Here is a 20,427-nt window from a genome sequence, read left to right as displayed (position 1 = left end):
GGGAAGCTCACAGAAAGGACTACTCCTTGGTGATTAAGAAGAACAAAACAATGCCATTTGCAGTAACACGGATGCAACGGAAGATTGTCATACTAAGTGGAGTAAGTCAGAAGGAGGCAAATAGTGCATGACGTCACTTACACATGAAATCTACATTTCGGCACAAATGAGCCTGCCTGTGAAACAGAGACAGAGTCACAGACACAGAGAGCAGGCTGGGGAGGCCAGGAGGGGCCTCTGCTCGGGGAAGGATGGACTGGGAGGTTGAGTTGGCAGATGAAAGCTTTCATATATAAAATGGATCAATAGCAAGACCCCACTATATAGCCCAGAGGACCATACTCAGTACTCGATGATAAACCATAATGGAAAAGAGCATGTACGCATAGGCTCCCCTGGTGACTCAGCAGTAAAGAATCCGCCTGCAGTGCAGGAGACCTGGGTTTTGTCCTTAGGATGGGAAGATCCCCTGGAGGAGGGCATGGCAACCCACTCCAGTCTTCTTGCCTGGACAATCCCATGGACAGAGGAGCCTGGTGGGCTGCTGAACCACTTTGCTGTACAGCAGTAATTAGCACAGCATTGTAAACCAACTCTACTTCAGTTTAGAAAATAAGGAAACATAAGGAAGGGGGCTGGGCCCTGTTTGTGCTGAGTGCTGGGGCTCCACGGGCCTGTGATGTGGCCTCAAAGGGAGCGCCCCTCTGGAAGAGGAGACAGACGTTCAGATGAGGAGGGAGGAAAGGCTAGTTTCTCTCGCCAAGCTAACATGGTTTTCTTTACAAAAGCTTTATCAGAACTTTCTTCAGAGCCCAGGCAGGATGAGGAGCTTTCCCCGTGTTTGCTTTCTGGGCTGGGTCTGTAATCCTTCTCGGTGAGCACGGCTTCTAGACGCTTCCTTGGCTACAAGCCCCGTTGGCTGAACGTGCGCTCAACTCCTGACCTCCCCCTGGCTTCTGCCCTGGTTTTGGGTGGCTTCACCAGGACATGGTCCGATTCTCAGCCCTGGAACCCGGTTCTTGCTGCTCGATGGAGGTGAGTCACACGGCCTGGGAGGGTGGGGATTAGGGGTGAGGCCAGGCCTGATGAATATCCTGCGAAGCTGGGTCGGTTTAGAACTGCTCACCTGTCCCGGGGTCACTGTGCACCACGTCAGGCAGAACCAGACTCCCCCACCACCCTCGGGGACTTCAGGGACAACCCTGATGGGGACTCAGGAGGCTATGAGAGGCTGAGGAACAGAGGCCAACCTTCAGAGCAAAGGGGCCAGGGCGGGGGGCTGGATGGACCCGTCCTGACCGTGCTGTGTGACCCCGGGGTGGGGGGTGGACAGGCCCGTCCTGAGTGAGCTGTGTGACGCTGGGTGGGGAACAGACGGGCCATCCTGTCTGAGCTGTGTGACCCTGGGGGTGCTGGCCGATGGGCCCATCCTGAGTGGGCTGTGTGGCCCGGGGGGGCGCTGGCTGATGGGCCCGTCCTGAGTGAGCTGTGTGACGCTGGGTGGGGGACAGACGGGCCCGTTCTGAGTGAGCTGTGTGACCCCGGGGTGGGGGGCGGACAGGCCCGTCCTGAGTGAGCTGTGTGACCCTGGGGGGCGCTGGCCAATGGGCCCATCCTGTCTGAGCTGTGTGACCCCGGGGTGGGGGGCGCTGGCCGATGGGCCGTCCTGACAGCGCTGAGTGGCCCCGGGCGGCCTCTGGCCCTCTCCGGGCCGGACTCTGATCGTCCACATCTGCCCTGCTGGGTCTGAGGGACCCAGTGAGCTGCAGCGAGGGCTCAGGGACTCCGCGTGCGACCTCCCCTCCCTCCCCCGGGGGCCCGGGCACTTGGGGGAGCCTGGGGACATAAGTTAGGGCTGCAGGGACAGCCACCCCGCCTCTCGTCAGTCCTACACGGGAGGCCCGGTGCAGGGCAGAGATGGGAGCTGGGGACGCTGCTGTTGGGGCTGCTCCCTGGCGTCACCCACTGGGGCTCCTGGCCTTCCCCGATTAAGAGAAAGGTGAGAGGCCAGACCAGAAATGCAGGCGAGGCTTTACTGGGGCTCCCGCTGCCACAGCGGGCCCTGAGAACAAGGAACAGGTTCCCTTGCTCAGTCTGGTTCCTTATTTGGGGCCAGGCTAGGCCCGCGTCCAGGGGTCAGGCTGGAGGCGTGGCTCAGGTGGTCTGCCCACCCCTGCAGTGGTGCTGAGTGCAGGGGGCACGCACAGGACTTGCTTGTGCTTCAGAGGTGGCAGTCGGGGTGTTTTTGGTCTTTTTGATCTTGTCCATAACTTCCCCCAACTGCACATGAGGTTAATTTTAGTCCCTTATAGTGAAAGTGAAGTTGCTCAGTCATGTCCGACTCTTTGCGACCCCGTGGACTGTAGCCCATCAGGCTCCTCTGTCCATGGAATTTTCCAGGCAAGGATAGGGGAGTGGGTTGCCATTTCCTTCTCCAGGGGACCTTCCTGACCCAGGGATGGAACCTGGGTCTCCCACATTGCAGGCAGACGCTTTTACCGTCTGAGCCACCAGGGAAGGCCCTTACAGCGTCTTTGTATTTTGTTGCTCCAGGAGACGAAATGTTTGTCCGGGTGCAAGCATGCAGCCGAGGGCCCCAGGTGCAAGTCCCAGGTCCCAGCTGCCTCAGGAGGAGAGAGGCTGCGTTCCCGCGGTCAGCCCCAGAAAAGCGAGCAGGCAGGCAGGATGAGGCTGGGGGCGTTGGCCACAGCCCATCTGGTAAGCCCTGCAGCCTCCTTGCCAAAGACTTCCTGAGATTTACGTGGTTTCTCTGGAGCCAGGCAGGGTGCCGGGCAAGCTGGCCCCTCGCCGCGGCCGACGGCTCACTGCTGTGTGATCTCCAGTCAGCCACCGCCCGTCTCTGGGCCTCAGTCTCCCAGCCCTGATCCTCCCGCCTGCACCCCAGCACTGGAGGACCCAGTTTATGTGGCCGAGTCACCTGATGGCTTCCAGCCTCAGCTTCTTCATCTGCAAGTGGGGATAAACACAGCGATCCCCTGGGAGGTGTCGAGGAGGTCATGGTGTTCCCTGCACGGGGCCAGGGGCCCAGTAGGTGGTCTGTACCTGTCTGAGGGTGTGGACAGGAGGATCAGGGAACAGGACAGAGGGAGAGAGTGAGGGGGGAGGGGTGCAGAGACAGCGAGACGCGGAGAGAGACAGACGGAGAGAGACGATCGAAAGACAGAGGGAGGGGCAGAAACCAAGAGACTGAAAGGCACGGGGGGCTTCTCCCACCACCCCCGCCGAGGGTCCCAGCTGCTTGGGCGGCGGTGGCCAGGCAACCCGGCTTCTCCAAGGCTCTCAGCACCGGCACCCCAGCCAGCTGTGCACGTAAGTCCTTTTGTGCAGATGAGGCAAAGTGGCCCCAGAGCGGTCGAGGGGCTGCCCCCGGCCCTGCAGCCAAGGCTGGGCCTGCGCTTTATACAGCGTTGGTAGGGCCTTCGCAACAGCTGACGCCCTGACTCCCACTGACCCTTCTTTCCTTCCTGCATGTGGGGTAAGACTGGGCTGGGTGGCCTTGGATCCATTGCTGGCCCTCTCTGGGCATGTCATCTGTGACAAACCAGGCCGGCGGCTTTCTGAGGGGCTCTGAGGGGCACCGGCTCCCGCAGTAGGGCTGCTCGGTCGCCAGTGTCTTAATCTGTTTTAAACGTGACCTCCTGGGTTTCCAGGTTACCGCTCCAGCCCCCTCTTCTCCTGAATTTCTAGAAGTATATGTGCCCCCACTCCCCCAGCCTAGCCATTAGGGGCCCCTCTGCCCCCAGGCCAGCCCCCAGCCCCAGGACTCTGGCCGCGCCAGAGTCAGCAGGGGCTGGACAGCTCAGACCCCCGTCCTGGGAGGCTGCAGGGCTTGAAGGGAACCGGAGCTGGGTGGCTGGCGTCCAAAGGACCTTAACAGTGTGAGGCTCTGGGACCCGGTGTCTCTTGGGCCCTCCTGCCATCAGGCCTCTGTGCGGGGTCGGGGCTGCTCTGGGTCCAGGAGGCCAGACACAGGACAGCCTTTCCCGGGGCAGGAGCTGGGGGCGTGTGGGAGGCCGCAGAAGAGGCTGAGGCCGGTGGCCGCGGCAGCCTGCAAGCGCCAACAGCACATGAGCTCCCCTGGCTTCCTCCTCCTTGGAGGCAGCAGACCACGCCGATTAACAGAGGATCTGAGCCCTGCAGGTGAGTCCCACGGATCCTCAATAGCAGGGCATCTTGGACATGTCGCTTAAACTCCCCGAGACTAAATTTCCTTCCCCGCAAAGCAGAGGCAACAGCAGTGCTTGTCTCCTAGGTTTGACGCAAGGATAAAGGAGATGCCGGCCGTGCGCTGAGCGCAGAGCCAGCCCCAGTGAGCACCCCTCCCCTCCGAGCACGTCCTGGGTGCTCGGCACGTCGCCTATGGGGGCGCCTACAGACAATGCGTTCACACGTCCAGCTTCCCCACAAACCACGCCTCCCTGTAAGGCAAACTGGAGCGATGTCTTTTTCATCTACGCACAGCCTGGCCCATGGCAGATGCCCAAGAAATGCTTCTTGAATAAACGATGCTGAACGCTTCTGTCCACTGATTTCTCCACCGGGGGTCTTAGCCGGAGATGTCTCACAGTAACATGGATGGTAAAAGCAGCAACTGGGGGCTTCCTTAGTGGGCCAGTGGCTAAAAGTGCGCTCCTAATGCAGGGGGCCGGGGTTCCCTCCCCAGTCAGGGAACGAGAGCCCACGTGCCATGGCTAACAGTTCGCATGCCACAGGTAAAATCCTGCGTGCCGCATCAAGACCCGTCACGGCCAAATACGCAAATGACAAACAAATAAACACTACAATAAAAAAGAACCGCAGTCGGGCAGGTCAGAGGGAGCTGGAGTGTCGGATGACCGGAGAATCCGCGTCTCTAGTCCTAGGGTTGATTCTCCGTCCTTCACCCCACGTTGCCTCCGCCTGGCTGTGTCTTTGAGGTAAGTCGCTCGCCTTCTCTGAGGCTCCCTGTCTCTGTGTGTTCTGTGAGGCTGGCGGACCAAGTTTTCTGGAAGGGCCCGCTGAAATGTGGAGCTCTGCACCAGGGGCGCACTCTCAGGCATCCCTGCCCCGACCCCCCTCTCCAGGAATGAGTCTCCAGCCCAGGGGAAGCCGGAAGAAAGCAAAGACCCAGGCTTGGTCTCACAGTGGGGTGTCAGCAGTAGCCAGCTCGGCTGACCCTGAAAGATGTTGGATCTCTGCTTTCTTAGCTCAAGGAAGATCCAGTATCAAAGACAATATCCCTCAACTCTCTGCCTCTTCCTATTTGATCAGAAGTTTGGAGAAAACAAACATGCTCATGGAGGAGAGTCAGAAAAACACAAAGCAGATACTTCTGTAGACAGTCCCCTCCCCAGTCCATCTGCGGATCAAGCCAAACCCAAGCATAAGGATGCTGTGAATCACGTAATTTAATATCCCACCCTTGCCCCACTTATTAATAATAAACTCCACCCCAGGTGGGGGTATTTCCCTCAGCTCTCAGGGCCTGGAAGAACCAGCCTTCTCATCCTCAATGCCTTGAGTTTTACCTTCTGAGCACTATGATTCACAGAATTGATTGTATTTCCCTTTTTTCCCTGGGCCACCAGGAAACTCACAGCTAAATTTACCCACCAGATAAGATGCCTCTTTCTTTCTCTTTCTTTCCATACTCTTTGACTTCATTTTGTCACTTAAAAGATACATCATATCCAGGGTATATTTTGTAAGCTGTCTCAGATCCTTCTTATCAGGATGTGGGCCACGAATCCATGAAAGAAGCAGACATGCTGAACGTTTGTGTGGAGTGGACGCTGGAGAAACAGCAGTGGGCGGGGAGGGGGCGGGGAGGCTACTGATGGGAGGGCCATGGGAACAGGGCCCCGGGAGGGAGGAAGGGCGGCCCAGGGAAAACGGTCCAGACGGGGTCAGGTTCTGAGTGAGGGAGGGGTCATCAGGGGCCTGGTCCAGGGTCCTGGATGCCAGGCGGAATCTCTGGGTTTTGAGGATCAGCTGTACCCCAGGCCCTTTACAGATGTCACTGATAACATCTGCATTATTCCAGGTTTTACAGGTTAGGAGATGGAGCCTCAGAGAAGTTCTAAGAAGTGACAGAGCCCAGACTGGAACCCCAAACCATAGAGCCCCCACATCTAGGCTTTGCCTACCTTCTTTCTCCGGGCCCACAGGGAGCTGTGGGAGTCTTTTCAGGGAACGGAGTCTTCAGGCGCATGTTCCAGATGGATCTCTGCTGCCCACCGCATGGGGTGCAGTCAGTCTGGAGCCGGGGGACCAGGAGCGTGCTCAGGTCTCTGCAGAGAGACGACAGAGGCCGGGACCAAGGCGGCCATGGGCTGAAGTGGGGGACAGGGGAGGGTGGGGCCAAGAGAGACTTGGGAAGTGGACAGGTCAGGCGGGGTGATTTTTCTTTTTTAAATTCTAAACACTACAATATTTATGCATGATCATTACATATTTAGAAATAATCTTAATTTAACATAGAAAGGAACGAGTATGTCCTTGTTTTCTTGGCCATAATCACAGCTGTTCTGGTGGGGAAGGGAGAGGACCACTCTCCTAGGGTGGAGACAGCGCCGTCTGCTGAGACGGTGAGAAGCCAGCGCTCGGGAGGCTGCTGAGCACTTGAGTAGCCACCTGTGGAGGCGGGGCTGATGCGGCCTGACCACAGCACGCCCACCAGGCCTGACCCTGCCCAGCCCAACCGCCCACGTGGCATCATTAGTTCTGCTGATGCTGCGACATGGAGCCACGGATGTCCCAGAGCCCAGGAGAGAGCAGGTGATTCCTGAAGGTCCCTGGTGACCTGGGCTGGGGTTTCGGGCTCTGCGGGGACAGAGTGGACTGGAATGGGTGACTCACGGCCCTCACGACTTCCTGCCATTACAGCCACTGCCTGCCGGCCCTCTGGCCCTGCGGGAGTTGGTGGGTCGCCAGCCTGCTCACTGTGGCTGAGTCAGAGTCCCTGGGGCACCACGCCCACCCATCTGGGGTCCAGGATCCTACTCTGGATGTCAGGGGCACAGAAAGGGACTGGGGGTGGCCTGGGAGACCCCAGAGGGGTGATCCACATCTCAGGGCCTGGGCGGACTCAGCAGGTGGCGAGATCCACATCTCAGGGCCTGGGCGGACTCAGCAGGTGGTGAGAGCTCCGACGTCGAGAGCAGCTCCCATGTCCCAGAAGCACCCAGGAGACGCTCGCTGGTTTGTTTTCCAGTGAAGGAAGGAAGAAGGAAGCAAAGCCTTGGATCTTGGCGCTCCCAGCTGGAGGATGGAGGGGCTGGTCTGATGGCCTCCAGGAGCCGTTCCAGCTTAACAGCAGGATTCTGGAGAGCAGAGGGGCTGGCCCCGCGGGGCTCAGGAGAGCAGGCTTTGGAGAAGGCCACAGGGTGGGGGTCTAGGAGCTAAGCTCTGCACGCTCCTCAGCCCTCCCGCCCTCTAAGGCTGTCCCTGTAAGCTCGGGCACAGACTCGGTGTGTGTGCACGTTGAGGGGCACCCTACCAGAGTGGGAGAGCCCACGGCTGGTGTCAGCAATCGCGGCAACCGTCCAGAACCCACTCTGCCTGGTCACAAGCTCTGAGACTGGCGGGTTCCACGCCCTGAAGGTGTCGAGACTCACCTGGGCCCGGGTAGTTTATGCCCATGGGCACCATGTGACTTCCCCGTCAGCTTCCCAGATGGCTCAGTGGATAAAGAATTCGCTTGCAATGCAGGAGACGAGGGTTCGATGCCAGGGTGGGGAAGATCCCCTGGGGTGAGGGCATGCCAACCCACTCCACTGTTCTTTCCTGGAGAATCCCACGGACAGAGGAGCCTGGCGGGCTACAGTCCATGGGTCACAAAGAGTCACGGCTGAAGTACTGAGCACGCAGCACCTACCAATTCATAAACACTCAATGCTGGGGTCTCTAGCTAAAGACCTAAGGGTCAGTGAGTTAGTTTCGCTCGAATCAAAGTGTTCTCTTTCTGGGAAATATTGAATTTCAATACACTGGTCAAAGCGGGCTTTCTTCTGTCTTCCACAGTTGCGGTTCACCCCTATCGTCTCACACTTGGTAACTCCACACCTGTTATCTGCCTGACCCCTGAAGGCTTTTGAGTTTGGGAACTCAGAGCTCAACCACCCTACTTTGTAAACAGGGAGGCTGTGCAGGTAGAATGGAATCCTGGGTGATCTGAGGTCGGAAGAGTCCTTGAGATCCCAAAGGTCTCATTTTCAGATTTCTGCTCCAGTATCGTTTCCTAGAGAGGCCTTCCCTGATGAGACTGCTCCCAGCAGCACCCCGTCCACTCTGCCTGGGGCTCAGCCCTGTGCGTCCTCACCTCCTCCCGACACCCCAGCCTCCGGGCGTCGTTTACTCCTGCTGCTGCTCGCTGTGCCCTGCGGACAGGGGCTTGGCTGGTCTTTCTCATTGATGAGTCATGCCTGGCACATGTCAACTGCCCCCCCCCCCCCCAAACTGTTGAAGAATGGGGAAAATGAGGGCCTGGGCGAGAGCTCCACTCTCAGACCTCTTCCCTGCCTCAGTTTCCCTGGGCTGTTCCGGGGGCATCCTGGAGCCGTGCTGCTGTTCCAAGGTCACCCTGCGGTCCCCAGGCCTCCGCCCCTGCCGGGCGCCGTGTGTGAGGCGAACCCAGCTGTGTCCTGCCGGCCAGAGGGCGGGGGACCCTGATGTCCTTCAGCTTGCCCACCGCCCCACGTCCCAGATCTGACCAGTCATGCCTGAAACCCCAAGCTCACACAGACCACAGCCTGGGTGTGCACCCTTTGCGGGCTGCGGGCAGGGCAGGGGCCGGGGCGGGTCCTCCTATCTTACGTGTTCTGAGAACCAGAGGAAGGGGGTGGGCAGGGAGGCCGAGAGCAGGAAATGCTCCTTATTTTTCTGCCAAGAGAGACTTCATTTATTTTTTTCAAAGGTAAAAATATTTGCTCACAGAATCTGTGCAAAGCGTGAGGAAGAGGGTAAAAAGGACACACGTTCCGCCTCCCAAGGGCCTGGGCTACAGGACGAGTCTATCTGGAGTCGGAAGGCCTGGGCTCAGGTCCTAGACTGACCGCTTTCCAGCTGCAGATCTGGAGGGGGGTTTTAACTTCTCAGTGCCTCGGTTTATCCCCCCTAAAATGGGGATGTCTGTGTTCGTCTCAGCCTCTCTGCCCACTCTCTGCTACTTCCTCTTCCTTCCTGCAGCTCTGAGGACATGTCTGTTTAGGACGCCGTGACCTGACCTTCCCCTGCGCTGCCCACTACCCGTAAAAGGCACACCCTGCACACCCAGGCTGTGGCCTGAACTTGGGATCCAGGCTTAATCAGAACCTGTCACCTAGTATTATTGTGAGGATTAGCTTAGTGGATCCATGGAAGGGCCTAGAACAGTGCCTGGCACGTGGCGATGGCCATGGACGCGCTGGCTGGCACCTTGCCTTTGGCTGACATCGTCAGTGCTGCACCACCCCGGTGTCGGCACGGGCCGTCAGGACCACTGTTATCACCACCTTTGCAGGCAGCTCCTTATGCTCCAACCTGCCTTCCTCCTTGTCACGCCTCTGTCCACCCACCCACCCACCCGTCCATCCATCCACCCACCCATCTATCCGTCCATCCACCCACCCACCCATCCACCCACCCATCCATCCGTCCATCCACCCACCCACCATCCACCCACCCATCCATCCACCCACCCATCCATCCACCCACCCATCCATCCATCCACCCACCCACCCATCCACCCACCCACCCATCCATCCACCCACCCACCACCCACCTATCCACCCATCCACCCACCCGTCCATCCATCCACCCACCCATCTATCCGTCCATCCACCCACCCACCCATCCACCCACCCATCCATCCACCCATCCATCCATCCATCCACCCACCCACCCATCCACCCACCCACCCATCCATCCACCCACCCACCCACCCACCTATCCACCCATCCACCCACCCGCACATCCACCCATCCACCCACCCATCCATCCATCCACCCACCCATCCATTCATCCATCCACCCATTCAACCACCCACCCACCCATCCACCCATCCATCCACCCACCCACCCACCCATCCACCCAACCATCCATCCATCCACCCACCCATCTACCCATCTATCCACCCACCCATCCATCCATTCACCCACCCATCCATCCATCCACCCACCCACCCATCCATCCACCCAGCCATCCTTCTCTAATGAGAATATCCCCACGTACTCTTCAGGAACCTGCTTTTCACACTCCACACTGCATTACAGATAAAATGGCTCAGATCTTGGTTGATGTGGAGGGGTGAAGGTGAGGGAAACAAAACCATCACATACCCCTGAAGTGCTGCTTTGCCAGGTTCCGTTTCCATGGGGGCAAACCTAGACTCTGCCTGAGTGCCTTTGGGTGGGATGAACTTTGCAGATCCAGAGCATCTGCAATCAGGCATGAGGTTTTCCTGATGGTCCAGGGGTTAATGCAGGGGACCTGGGTTCAATCCCTGGTCAGGAAACTAGAATCTGCATGCCACCGCTAAGATGCTGCACACAGCGACTAAGACTCAGTGCAGCCAAAAGGAGAGGGGAGCGTCTGCAGCCAGGCACTCCGGCCGTGAGAAAGGTCATTCCGGGAAGATCTTAGAAATCACGTAAACGTTCATGCCCTTCCTTGTGATCGCCATCTCCCTAATCAGGCGGGGATGTGTCCCCCTCCTTCCCCATCAGAATGGCAGCTCCCCGGGCAAGGTGTTTCTCCTCTCTCTGTCTCTCTCTGCCTTCTCATCCTCCCACCCTGGCCCTGTGGATGTGGGATGTGCACTCTGTGCAGTGACTTCCTGGAGTGAGAGGACCTGTGGCTTTGAAAGGCGAACCTGTAATTCCTGGGGCAGCTTCCTCCTTGTCAGTGCCCCTGCCCCGCCCATGCCCAGAATGGAGGAAGCGTGTCCTCTGAAGTTAGTTGTCCCCACTCAGGACTTTAACAAATGTCTCACGTCTGACAGATCCAACCCCGAACAGGCTGATCCCTCGGCCCAACCTACCCACCCCTAGCCCTCTCCATCTCTCTGACAACAACTCTAGCCACCTAGTTACTGAGATCCAAACCACTCCATTTACCCTTGACCCCTCTCTTTCTCTCACATCACCTCCAACCCATCAGCAAACCTCAGCTCCATCTTCCAAATGCATTCAAAATTCAGCCACTTCCTCACCACCTTCAGAGCTACTGCCGGGACCAAGCCGTCACCGACTCCTGCCTGGATAACGCAGAAGAGCATCGCTACTCTACTTGACGTCACCCACACTTTACTTACGTACCTTTACTTGTCCGAGGCTATAAATGCCATCAGAGCAGCCATGGTGGTCTGTTTTGTTCACAGTTGGGCCGCCATCGCCTAACGGGGTGCCTAGAAAGTAGGTGCTGCATGGATGTTTGTCAAGCGAACCAACGGAATTCCACCACCGCTGAGAACAGGTGGAGCCAGTGCTTGCTGGAGTTGCAAGGAGGGGATTTTCAGAAACAAGCACCCGGCCCACTGCTCTGAGCCCCCTTTCAAGTGTCCTCCCCACAGGCTGGCCGAGGAAGCCAACCTGGGGGGCTCCCAGCATCTCTGGAGTCAGCAGGCAAACGCATCAGCTCACCCCTGGGGATGGTACGGGGTGTTGAGTCAGTGGATCTGGCCATGGCTCTAGTGCTGACTCGTGACGTGATCTGCAGCCACGGTTCTCTTCCTGTGAAATGAGGAGACCAGTAATAGTTGCCAGCATTTCTTCTAGTGAATACTAGGCCCTAGGCACTGTGCTAACCTTCCTCCACTTAGCTCAGGTAATCCCCACATCAATCCAATGGAGCAGGTGCTATGGTACAACTATGGTCCTACATGTGGAGAAATGGAGCCTTAACGACGCTGACGAACCTGCCAAGATCGTGGGTTGTTAAGTGGCAGAGCTGGGACTTGAACCCGGACAGTCTGATCACTCTGTGCTTTTGTGTACTGATTCCTTAACGTATTATTGACCAGAGATGTATTAATAGGTCTTTTGTTGCCCCAGAGTTATTAACTGGAGATGTTTCAGTATTTACCACAGGCCCTGAAGTGAGGTGCAGTGTGAGTCCCTCAGTCCTGTCCAACTCTGTGACCCCATGGACTGTAGCCCGCCAGGCTCCTCTGTCCCTGGGATTTTCCAGGAAAGAATACTGGAGTGGGTTGCCCTTTCTTTCTCCAGGGGATCTTCCTCACCCAGGGATTGAACCTGGGTCTCCTTCATTGCAGGTGGATTCTTTACCATCGGAGCCACCAGGGAAGCCCACGGGCAGTAGTTTCTGGGAAAATCCCCTGGTCAATGAGGTGCTAACCTACGAGATAAGATCTGCAGGCCACTCAGGCAGCACCGGCCCTCAGAAGCCGCTGCCATCGCCTCGTTGCCGTGTGGATTCAGTCGCCGAGAGTCTGAGGATGGAAGCTAAGCTTGGGCAGGGGCGGGGGCTGGGGGCTTGTCTTCTGCTGGCAGCTGAGCTCTGCTCAGCCTCAGCTGAAGCCCCACTTCCCCATTCCCCAGGGAGGCTTTTGGTACCTCCTCCCTGAGCCTCTTGGATTGACAGGCCAAGAGGGATGGCATGGGGCCAGGAGGTGGGGACCGGGCTTGGGCAGGCTCTTCAGGTCAGAGGATGAAATTAAAAGGGAGGAGGAAAGCGCCAGCCTGTCAGAACTCACACCCCTTCCTGGCAACGAGGTGCCTGGGCACGGAGCCTGGGAGCAGGGTGCACAGAGGTCAGACGCCAGCGGGTCGGGATGGCCCAGCGCAGTGCTGTGCGGCTGTCCCCGAAGAAGCCCAGCTACGCCGTGTGTGCTGTGGGGGTCGAGACACACCTGGATGTTCACAGGTGAGGGCCGAGGGGTGCCCACCTGGCTGGCAGAGGGCTGGGCGGGGCTGGGGCGCCTGCAGCAGCGGGGTGGCCCCCGGAGGCCGAATCGGGCACCGTGGAGGATGCTGACGAGGGGCCGTTGTGACGGCAGAGCCGGCGGAGCTGCTGCAGCACCAGGAGAGAGAGAGGCTGCAGGTCCCTGCTGGGGCCCTGGCTCCGGCACCGGGGTCCCGTCTCTGGCCTCAAGCCCTTGGGCGAGGGTTCCAGCTCTGAGCCCTGGGGCCACGCTCTGGGGTCTGGGTTCTGCGTTCTGACATCCCAGCGGAACGCATGCGGAGCATCAGAATGAAGTGCTGCTGATTCTGCCCTCCGTTTCTTGCCGACAGCCCCTCTCTCTGAGGCGGAGGGGCGGCGCATGGCAGCTTGGTCGTTGGAGGCCAGCCAGGACGACTGGGATGAGAGGGGACGAGCTGGGGAAGGAGTGAACGTGTTGGCAAAGGAAAAGGACTGAGAACAGGCCTGGGGCGTATGTTTCAGTGTGCTCATACCGGGAGGCGCTCAGAGGAGCCTGGGGCTTGTGTCTGCAAGAGGGTGATGGGGATGAGGCTGGGACGCGGGGCCCAGGACTCAGCCCGGTGTGTTGGCAGGGAGGGGGCAATCAAGGTGAGGAGGGTCTGCCTCCCAGAGCAGGTGGGAGCTGGATCTGGTACAAGCTGGGGTCTGAGCTGGCCTCAGAGGCTGCCCAGAGGCTTCACCTGGCCTCAGGGGGCCCCCGCCCCCGGGGCCTTCCTGCTGCCCCTGCCCTGGCTCTGGGGCGGGGACCTCGGGGGCGCGGGGAGCCAGGGGCCCTGGGGGCCAGGCCTCAGCTCCCAGCTATCCTGGGGGCCCTGGCCTGGGGTGGTTCTCCAGCATCTGGGCGGCCAGCGGAGACCCCGTTTTCTTCTGCCGTCTTAACACAGTGTTGCCAGACTCGGCAAATGAAAATGCAGGACGCCCAGTTTACATCTCAGGTTTAAAAAATAACTTTTTTTAGTGTATTGCGTGGGACATACTTGTATTTTTAAAAGTAACTGACATTCAGATTTAGCTTGGTGTCCCTTACTTTATCTGGCGACTATGCTTTACCATCAAGAGCGGAGACAGGGTCTCTAGTGAGCCCCGTCTTCCTATTCCACCCCTGCTCTTCTCCCAGGGGACGGCTGCTTCTAGAAGGGAACTGCAGAAACTCAGGCCCTTCTGAGAGCCTCTGACTGGGAGCCAGGAGATGGGAGTTCTGCTTCTGCCTCCGCCGCTGACTTGCTGTCTGGTGTGTGCCAAGCTGCAGGCCCTCTCTGGGCCCCAGCAGGATGAGCTGAATCCCCTGTTCAGTTCAGGCTGGTGATAAAGCACCCACACTCGACTTGGACAGACTCAGCTTCTCATTCTAGCTCCGTTGGTGGCTGGGGGGCCCTGGGCAAGCTGCCGCGCTTCTCTGAGCCTCAGTTTCCTCTTCGACAAATGGGGGCACAAGATCACTGACGGTAATGGGTTGTGGGTGCATGTGTGCTCAGTCGGGTCCTTCTCTTGGCCATCCCGTGGACCACAGCCCGCCAGGCTCCTCTGTCCATGGGGTTTCCCAGTCAAGAACACTGGGGCAGGTTGCCATTTGCTGCTCCAGGGGATCTTCCCGACCCAGGGATGGAATCCTGGTCTCTTGCATCTCCTGTAATGGCAGAGGGATTCTGTACCACTGTGCCACCTGGGAAGCGCCGGTAGTGTGTTGGGGGAGGGCAATAAATGTGAGCCTGCCTGTGTGGGGCCCTTGCCCTGTGGGAGGGGCCGTGCCACAGCTCTAATGGCTCTGTGGGTCTACTTTCCTCCCATCATGTCTCAGAGGGTGGAGGAACGGCAGATGGGCTGTGCGGTGGGTACGAGGGGCAATGCGCCTGTAAACCTACTTCAGGCTCACCAAGCCCCCTGGCATCCCCAGGGAGGGCTGCGGCCCTGCTGCGGGCTCAGGGAAGCTGCCTGGTGGTCCGACTCTGCGGGCAGGGGCTGCAGTGGGGTCCTGGTGAGCAGCGTGGGGGACCCGCGCCCAGGGTCCTTCAGGAGCCCTCACCCTGGATGTTGATGGGGACTAGCATCGTAGCCGTGAGGGTCTCTGGAAAGCTGAAGTTAGTTCTGCAACAAGTTGTTTCCAAAGTAGACCTTGAGAAGAACTTCTGGCCTCTGAGGTCTCTGATAGGTGGGACCCGGCGACGTGGAGTCATCGGAGCCGGGTGGAGGGAGGGGGTTGGCCTGTCTCCTCGGAAGGTTTGAAGAGGCGCCTGGGACTTCCTGGCGGTCCAATGGTTAAGGCTTCCAGCACTGGGGCTGTGGGCTTGAACCCTGGTCCAGGAACGAATATCCCACACGTGGCCAAGAAAAATGGGAGCAGGGGGTCCTGAAGCCCACTCCGGGGCCCTGGCTGGCTAGAGGAGGGGGCTGTACTTGGTGAACTCGGGGCTCTCCCACCCCTGCTGTGGGTGCCCCACCCTAGCTGAGGCTGAGCAAGGGGCCTCTGACTGGCCTTGCTGGTAGAAGGGGGACGCCCCCCGAAGAGAGGAGTGCCAGTCACTTGGGCTGAGGTCCCAGCCCTCCGGAGCCCCTGGAGATGGGCGTGTGGGGGTGACGTCACAGGAAGCGATTAACTCCCCCGTGTGCGCTCCAGACTGGTTATTTGGGGAAACACCTGTTTTGGGATAGTAGTGTGTCCTGGGGGTGCCCCAGGCTGAGAAGCCCTAGAAATAGCATGTGCTACAGACCCTGCCCTCTCAACCTGGCAGGCTGATGACCCACTGCATCTGGCCAGAGAGCCCGGACCGTCTCTGTTTTCCTTGCCTGGAAGCGGTCCCCAGAGGACTTCTGCCAAAAAGGAGGAAATGTGGCCTGAGGAATGCATTAGTGATCCGGACGGAGTTCCTTGTCTGCCCAGAATCAGAGCCCTGGGCTGGAGACCACGTGAACATTTGTCCCCGGGGATGGAGGGGAAGGCTGGCCGGGTGAGGCTGGGATGCTCTCCTGGAGCTTTTTCTAAGCCTCCCCCAGCCCCGCACAAGCCTCAAAGCCAGATAGACTCTTAGACCTGAGATGGCTGGAATTCCAGGAGCCCAGGAAGGGGGGTCTCTTCAGGGCCTCTCAGGTGAGCTGGAGAAAAGACCCAAACCGCTTCTTTCTCTGGGGTTCCCTGCTTTTCAAGAACCCAACATGCCTAAACGGAGTTGTAAAACTTGTGGTCTGTGTATTTCTGATGTTTACACTGAGTAAATTAATGCTTTTAACTTGTGCAGAAGTACTGTGAAGCGTAATTGTTCTCCTCGTGGGGTAATTACAGGCCTGGTGCCCAACACCAGCTCCTGATGACCGACAGGCTCCCGGTGCCGGGCAGGGACCCGGGTTTAAGCTCCAGGGAGAAACCCTCCTCCTCCTCATTCCGTCCTGCAACTGAATCCATTCCTTTATAGGAAGTGATGTTAGCGTTTAGACTGGAGGGTTCTTGGAGGGTATGAGGTCGGGGTCCTCTGCAAGGTCCCTGGAGCCAGCAGAGGCCACACCCAATCTGGATGTGAAATGATGGACTGTGATCCTGGCTTCAGAGAGGGCACCGGTGGTCAGCCACCCCCTGAGCGTCCGGATGCCCTGGCCCCCGGCTCCTGCGCCGCCCCCTGTCCTGAGACGGACCTTGTCGGTCTCTCTTCCATCCCCTCCTCCACCCCGCAGCCCCTGCCAGGCACCTCCGCGCACGCCCCGCTTCTCCTCCCCGCCATTTGGTCTTGGAACCTCTCCTTGTGCCTGACCGTCTTCTCTTCCGTCTCCTGCTCCCATCACTTCCAACCCCACCTCTCTCTCCTCCCCCGCAGTTCCCAGCTTCCCCTCTCCTTGGGCGGGCAGGGTCTGGCTGTGGACCCTGAGAAAAGACTGGAGAGGCAGGGGAAGGGCGGTGGTGGCTCAGCCCCGATGGAGGTGCCTCGACCCCCAGATGCTTCTCCTGTGATGGGCGGTCCTCCGCTTTGCTCGGTCCAGAGACGCTTTCTTTCCCTTTGCTGTGGTTTCTAAGCAGCTGTTCAGCTCCGCCAAGTGGTCCTGATGCTCAAAGGTGTGTGGGGTGTAGGGTGTGGGGCCGGAAGGGACTGGGAAGGCCACACCCAGCCGAGGACCTCAGCCCCCGGGGAGCCCAGGAGGGGCCTCAGCTGTGGGCTGTGGGTGGTGGTGGGGATCCCAAACGCTGCCACCAGGGGCCGGGGCAGGGGAGCTGGGGCCTGCCGGAGCCTGGCAGGGGCAGACCCGTGCTGAGTCTGCAGCGCATCCAGGCCCAGAGCAGAGAGCCCCGCTGCCCTGCATCTGAGCCCAAGGCCGCCTGAAGCCCTGCCAAGCGCTTCTCCAACACACCTTCTCAACCACGTGCAGGACCCCTCGGCCCCCACCTGGGTCTCCATCACTTTGCTGGGAGTATAGGCAAAGGGAAGGTCAGGAATTCCTCAGGAGGAGCCTGCCGAGGCTGTGGTCTGCGCCAGGCTGACAGGTGTCGGGGGAGGAGGCTGGGGCTTCCGGACACAGACGAGGAAGAAGGCTGGACCCCACGCTGACTGGGCCCCGAGGAGGAGGTCCCACTGATGCGGCTGCTTGGTGACTGCTGAGCTCGGGAGGGCTGGCGATGCGTCGTGGTCCTGCGGGCTGTGTGACCTTGGGCCAGTTACTCAGCCTCTCTGGCGCCAGCGTCCTCCCACACTAGAAGGGGATGATATCGCCTGTGAATTTGGCCCCCTAGAAGCTGCATGATCTGAGGAGCACAGCTGTGCAGTTCCTCTGTAGCAGAAGGGGAGACAGTCTGAGAGGGGAGGAGTGAGCCGTGATTCTGACTTTCCATTCAGAGCTCGTCTCTGAGATGTCCTGGCCTCCAGCCCCTGTTTGCCTCTGCTGGGATGAAAGCTGCCCCCGCCACCTCCAACCTCCATCCCTGGGCCGGCAGGGGTTCCAGAGGAGGAAGGCCTGGCCCAGGCCCTCCATGCAGGCTCCCTGGGTGTGGCCTTGGCTGAGCAATGCCAGGGCGTCAGGTCCCTCTGGAAAGGAAAGAAAGAGGGGCATGATGCAGCTGCTCCTGGGGTGGTTCTGCACGCAGGGGGCGATCCCAGCCTGTAACGGGGCATCCGCGGGCCTCATCACCCCCCTCCCAACTGTGTCAGCCACAGCCAGCACCTGGGCAGGACCAAAGAGAAAGCCACACGGGGCTCTGAGCCGTCTGCGGTCCCTTAGACGTTTCGAGACAGCTGCTCCTTGTCCAGCTCTGTGCTGTGCTGAGGCGCTTAGAGACGAGACAATCTATGCCCACCCCTGAGGGGCTCCCACCTTACTCTGGGGGCTAAGAGAGCCTTCAGGATGTGGACGCTCACCGCTGAATCGCTCACCTGGTTTCTGGCCAGGCTGGAGAGTGAAGGGGGTGCCAGGATCCTCTTCCGCCAGGTCTGCCTGCTGCCCAGGCCCCTGGTGACAGTACGACATGACGATGGCAGGGCCTTCAGTCACAGTGCGTACGGCACTCTCTCAGTCAAGTCTCACACGAGCTTATGCGGTGACGACTCCTAAGATCCCTGTTTTGCAAAGACGGAGACACAGAGTGGTCAAGAGGCTTGCCCAGAGTCACACAGCCCGCCCATTACTGGGGAATCCTCTGTGTGGTTGGGTTTCCGCAGGGGTGGTGGGCGCAGGGCAGAGGATAAGCTTTGGGGTCAGACCCGGGTGAGGTCAAACCTCAGGTCCTGCCCATGTGTGGCCTCCTGTGACTTTCATGCTATGCTATGCTAAGTCACTTCAGTCGTGTCCGACTCTGTGCGACCGCATAGACGGCAGCCCACCAGGCTCCCCCGTCCCTGGGATTCTCCACGCAAGAACACTGGAGTGGGTTGCCATTCCCTTCTCCAATGCATGAAAGTGAAAAGTGAAAGTGAAGTCTCCCAGTCGTGTCCGACTCTTAGAGACCCCGTGGACTGCAGCCTAATAGGCTCCTCCGTCCATGGGATTTTCCAGTCAAGAGTACTGGAGTGGGGTGCCATCGCCTTCTCCGTGACTTTCATATCACCTGTAAAATGAGAAGCCTGGTAACTGCCCTGCTCAGCAGGCAGGGGCCTCGGGGACGGAATCAGAACAGAGCAAGAGCACGTTGGAGACCGTGCTGTCCCTGCCCTGGGCGGGTCCCGTGAGGCCAGGGTGATTCATCTCTGCTCTCCTGTGCCCAGGGTGGCCCCTGCCACAGCGGGCGCTCGGGAAATTCGTGCTGAGGTGGAGCAGCCGGCGGCAGCGACAAGACTCATGAGCTCCTGGGGGAGCTGTGTCCTTTAGGGCTGGCTGCCTCCGGGGACTGCTGGCCACATCAGGTCTCGCCCCCCAGCAGGGGGGACCCCAGAGCTGGCCGTGTCAGAGAGGACTTGTCGAGTCTAGTCCAGGACACCTGGATGGTGGCCCTTCCCGGGCAGGCAGGTGGCTGATCAGGTGTGAAGGGGAAGCCACAGGCTTGGCCAGTCTGTTCTGCCCAAGGGCTGCCTACCAGCTTGCTCCTCAGCCTTTCTATCCAGTCACATTAGTCCCCTTTCCACCCTGGCCTCTCCCCAGCATAGTGTCGTGGTCAAGCCTCCGCACACCCTGGTTCTCTGCTGCTAGCCCATACCCTTTCCCCCAGCTGGAGGCTGGGTCAGCACCAGTGTGCCCTCCCCACCCAGACCCTCGGCTGGGCAGAGGGCCCCCTGACCCTGGGGTCACCCCCAGATGCTGGTGTGGTCCAAGAACGGAGGGTGGACAGCATGGGAGCGGCCCCATGCCTGCCCTGTCTCTCCTCTCCCTCCCCAGGGACCAGGCAGTCAGCTTCCGAGTAGCTGAGATGAAGTGTGCCTGTGGCGCCCCGGGAGGAGGAAGCTTCTGGGTGCAGGTTGAAGCCAGGCAAAAGGAAAGACTTCCTAATTCTTTCTCTGAACTGTCAAAGTACCAAAGGGTGTGAGGTAGTGAGCTCCCTGTCACAGGAAGTGTTCGAGCACAGAGTTCTGCAGTGGGCAGGGAGCTGGCCAGGATGACCTCTGGGACCCTTCTCTGACCCAAGGACTGTGAAGACACTCCAGAGTCTCATTGTTTTAAGGGTAAAAAGGGGCCGGAAGGTCATGCCATCCTGCTGGTTGGCACTGACTTCACCCCTGCAAAGTTGGGGTGCATGGAGGGGGAGGAGGGCACGTGCCCTTCCTGCCTCACTGCCCCACATCCTGTCAGCTCCCCGGGGATCATGTAAAAGAGCTTGTGTGGCAAGGTTTCAACGTTTCCCTTTTTCCTTCCCACATCTTCTCTGGGTATCTCCTTCCTCCAGTCCCTGCCAGGAACACGCTCAGAGCACGCACACACCTTTTAACGTTGGCTGGGACGGCACGAGAGGGAAGACAAGCCTGCCGCCCCTTCCATTCTTTGCCAGCTGTGTGATCCCAGGAAGGGCACTCAGCCTCGCTGAAAAGATTTCCTCAACTGCTAGACGAGGACAGCAACACGTACCTACGAGGGTTGTTGTAAAGTGTAGATAAGATCGCAGGTGTC

At 59.1% G+C, this 20,427-nt stretch overlaps 1 protein-coding gene across 1 annotated transcript in view; it reads left to right on the top strand.

Annotated features, from left to right (window-relative positions):
- Positions 1–12,700: 12,700 nt before the first annotated feature.
- Positions 12,701–20,427, top strand: part of PADI1 (peptidyl arginine deiminase 1) — a 44,654-nt gene continuing 36,927 nt past the window's right edge. Inside the window, 1 exon segment of the mRNA NM_001101272.1 lies at positions 12,701–12,861. Within this exon segment, the coding sequence (NP_001094742.1) occupies positions 12,770–12,861 (92 nt within the window). The 5' untranslated portion in view covers positions 12,701–12,769.

Source organism: Bos taurus, chromosome 2 (genome assembly GCF_002263795.3).
Source record: "Bos taurus isolate L1 Dominette 01449 registration number 42190680 breed Hereford chromosome 2, ARS-UCD2.0, whole genome shotgun sequence".
Taxonomy (NCBI): Eukaryota; Metazoa; Chordata; class Mammalia; order Artiodactyla; family Bovidae; genus Bos; species Bos taurus.
Note: the sequence above shows the minus strand (reverse complement) of the source record. Positions and strands in the feature narration are given on the sequence as shown.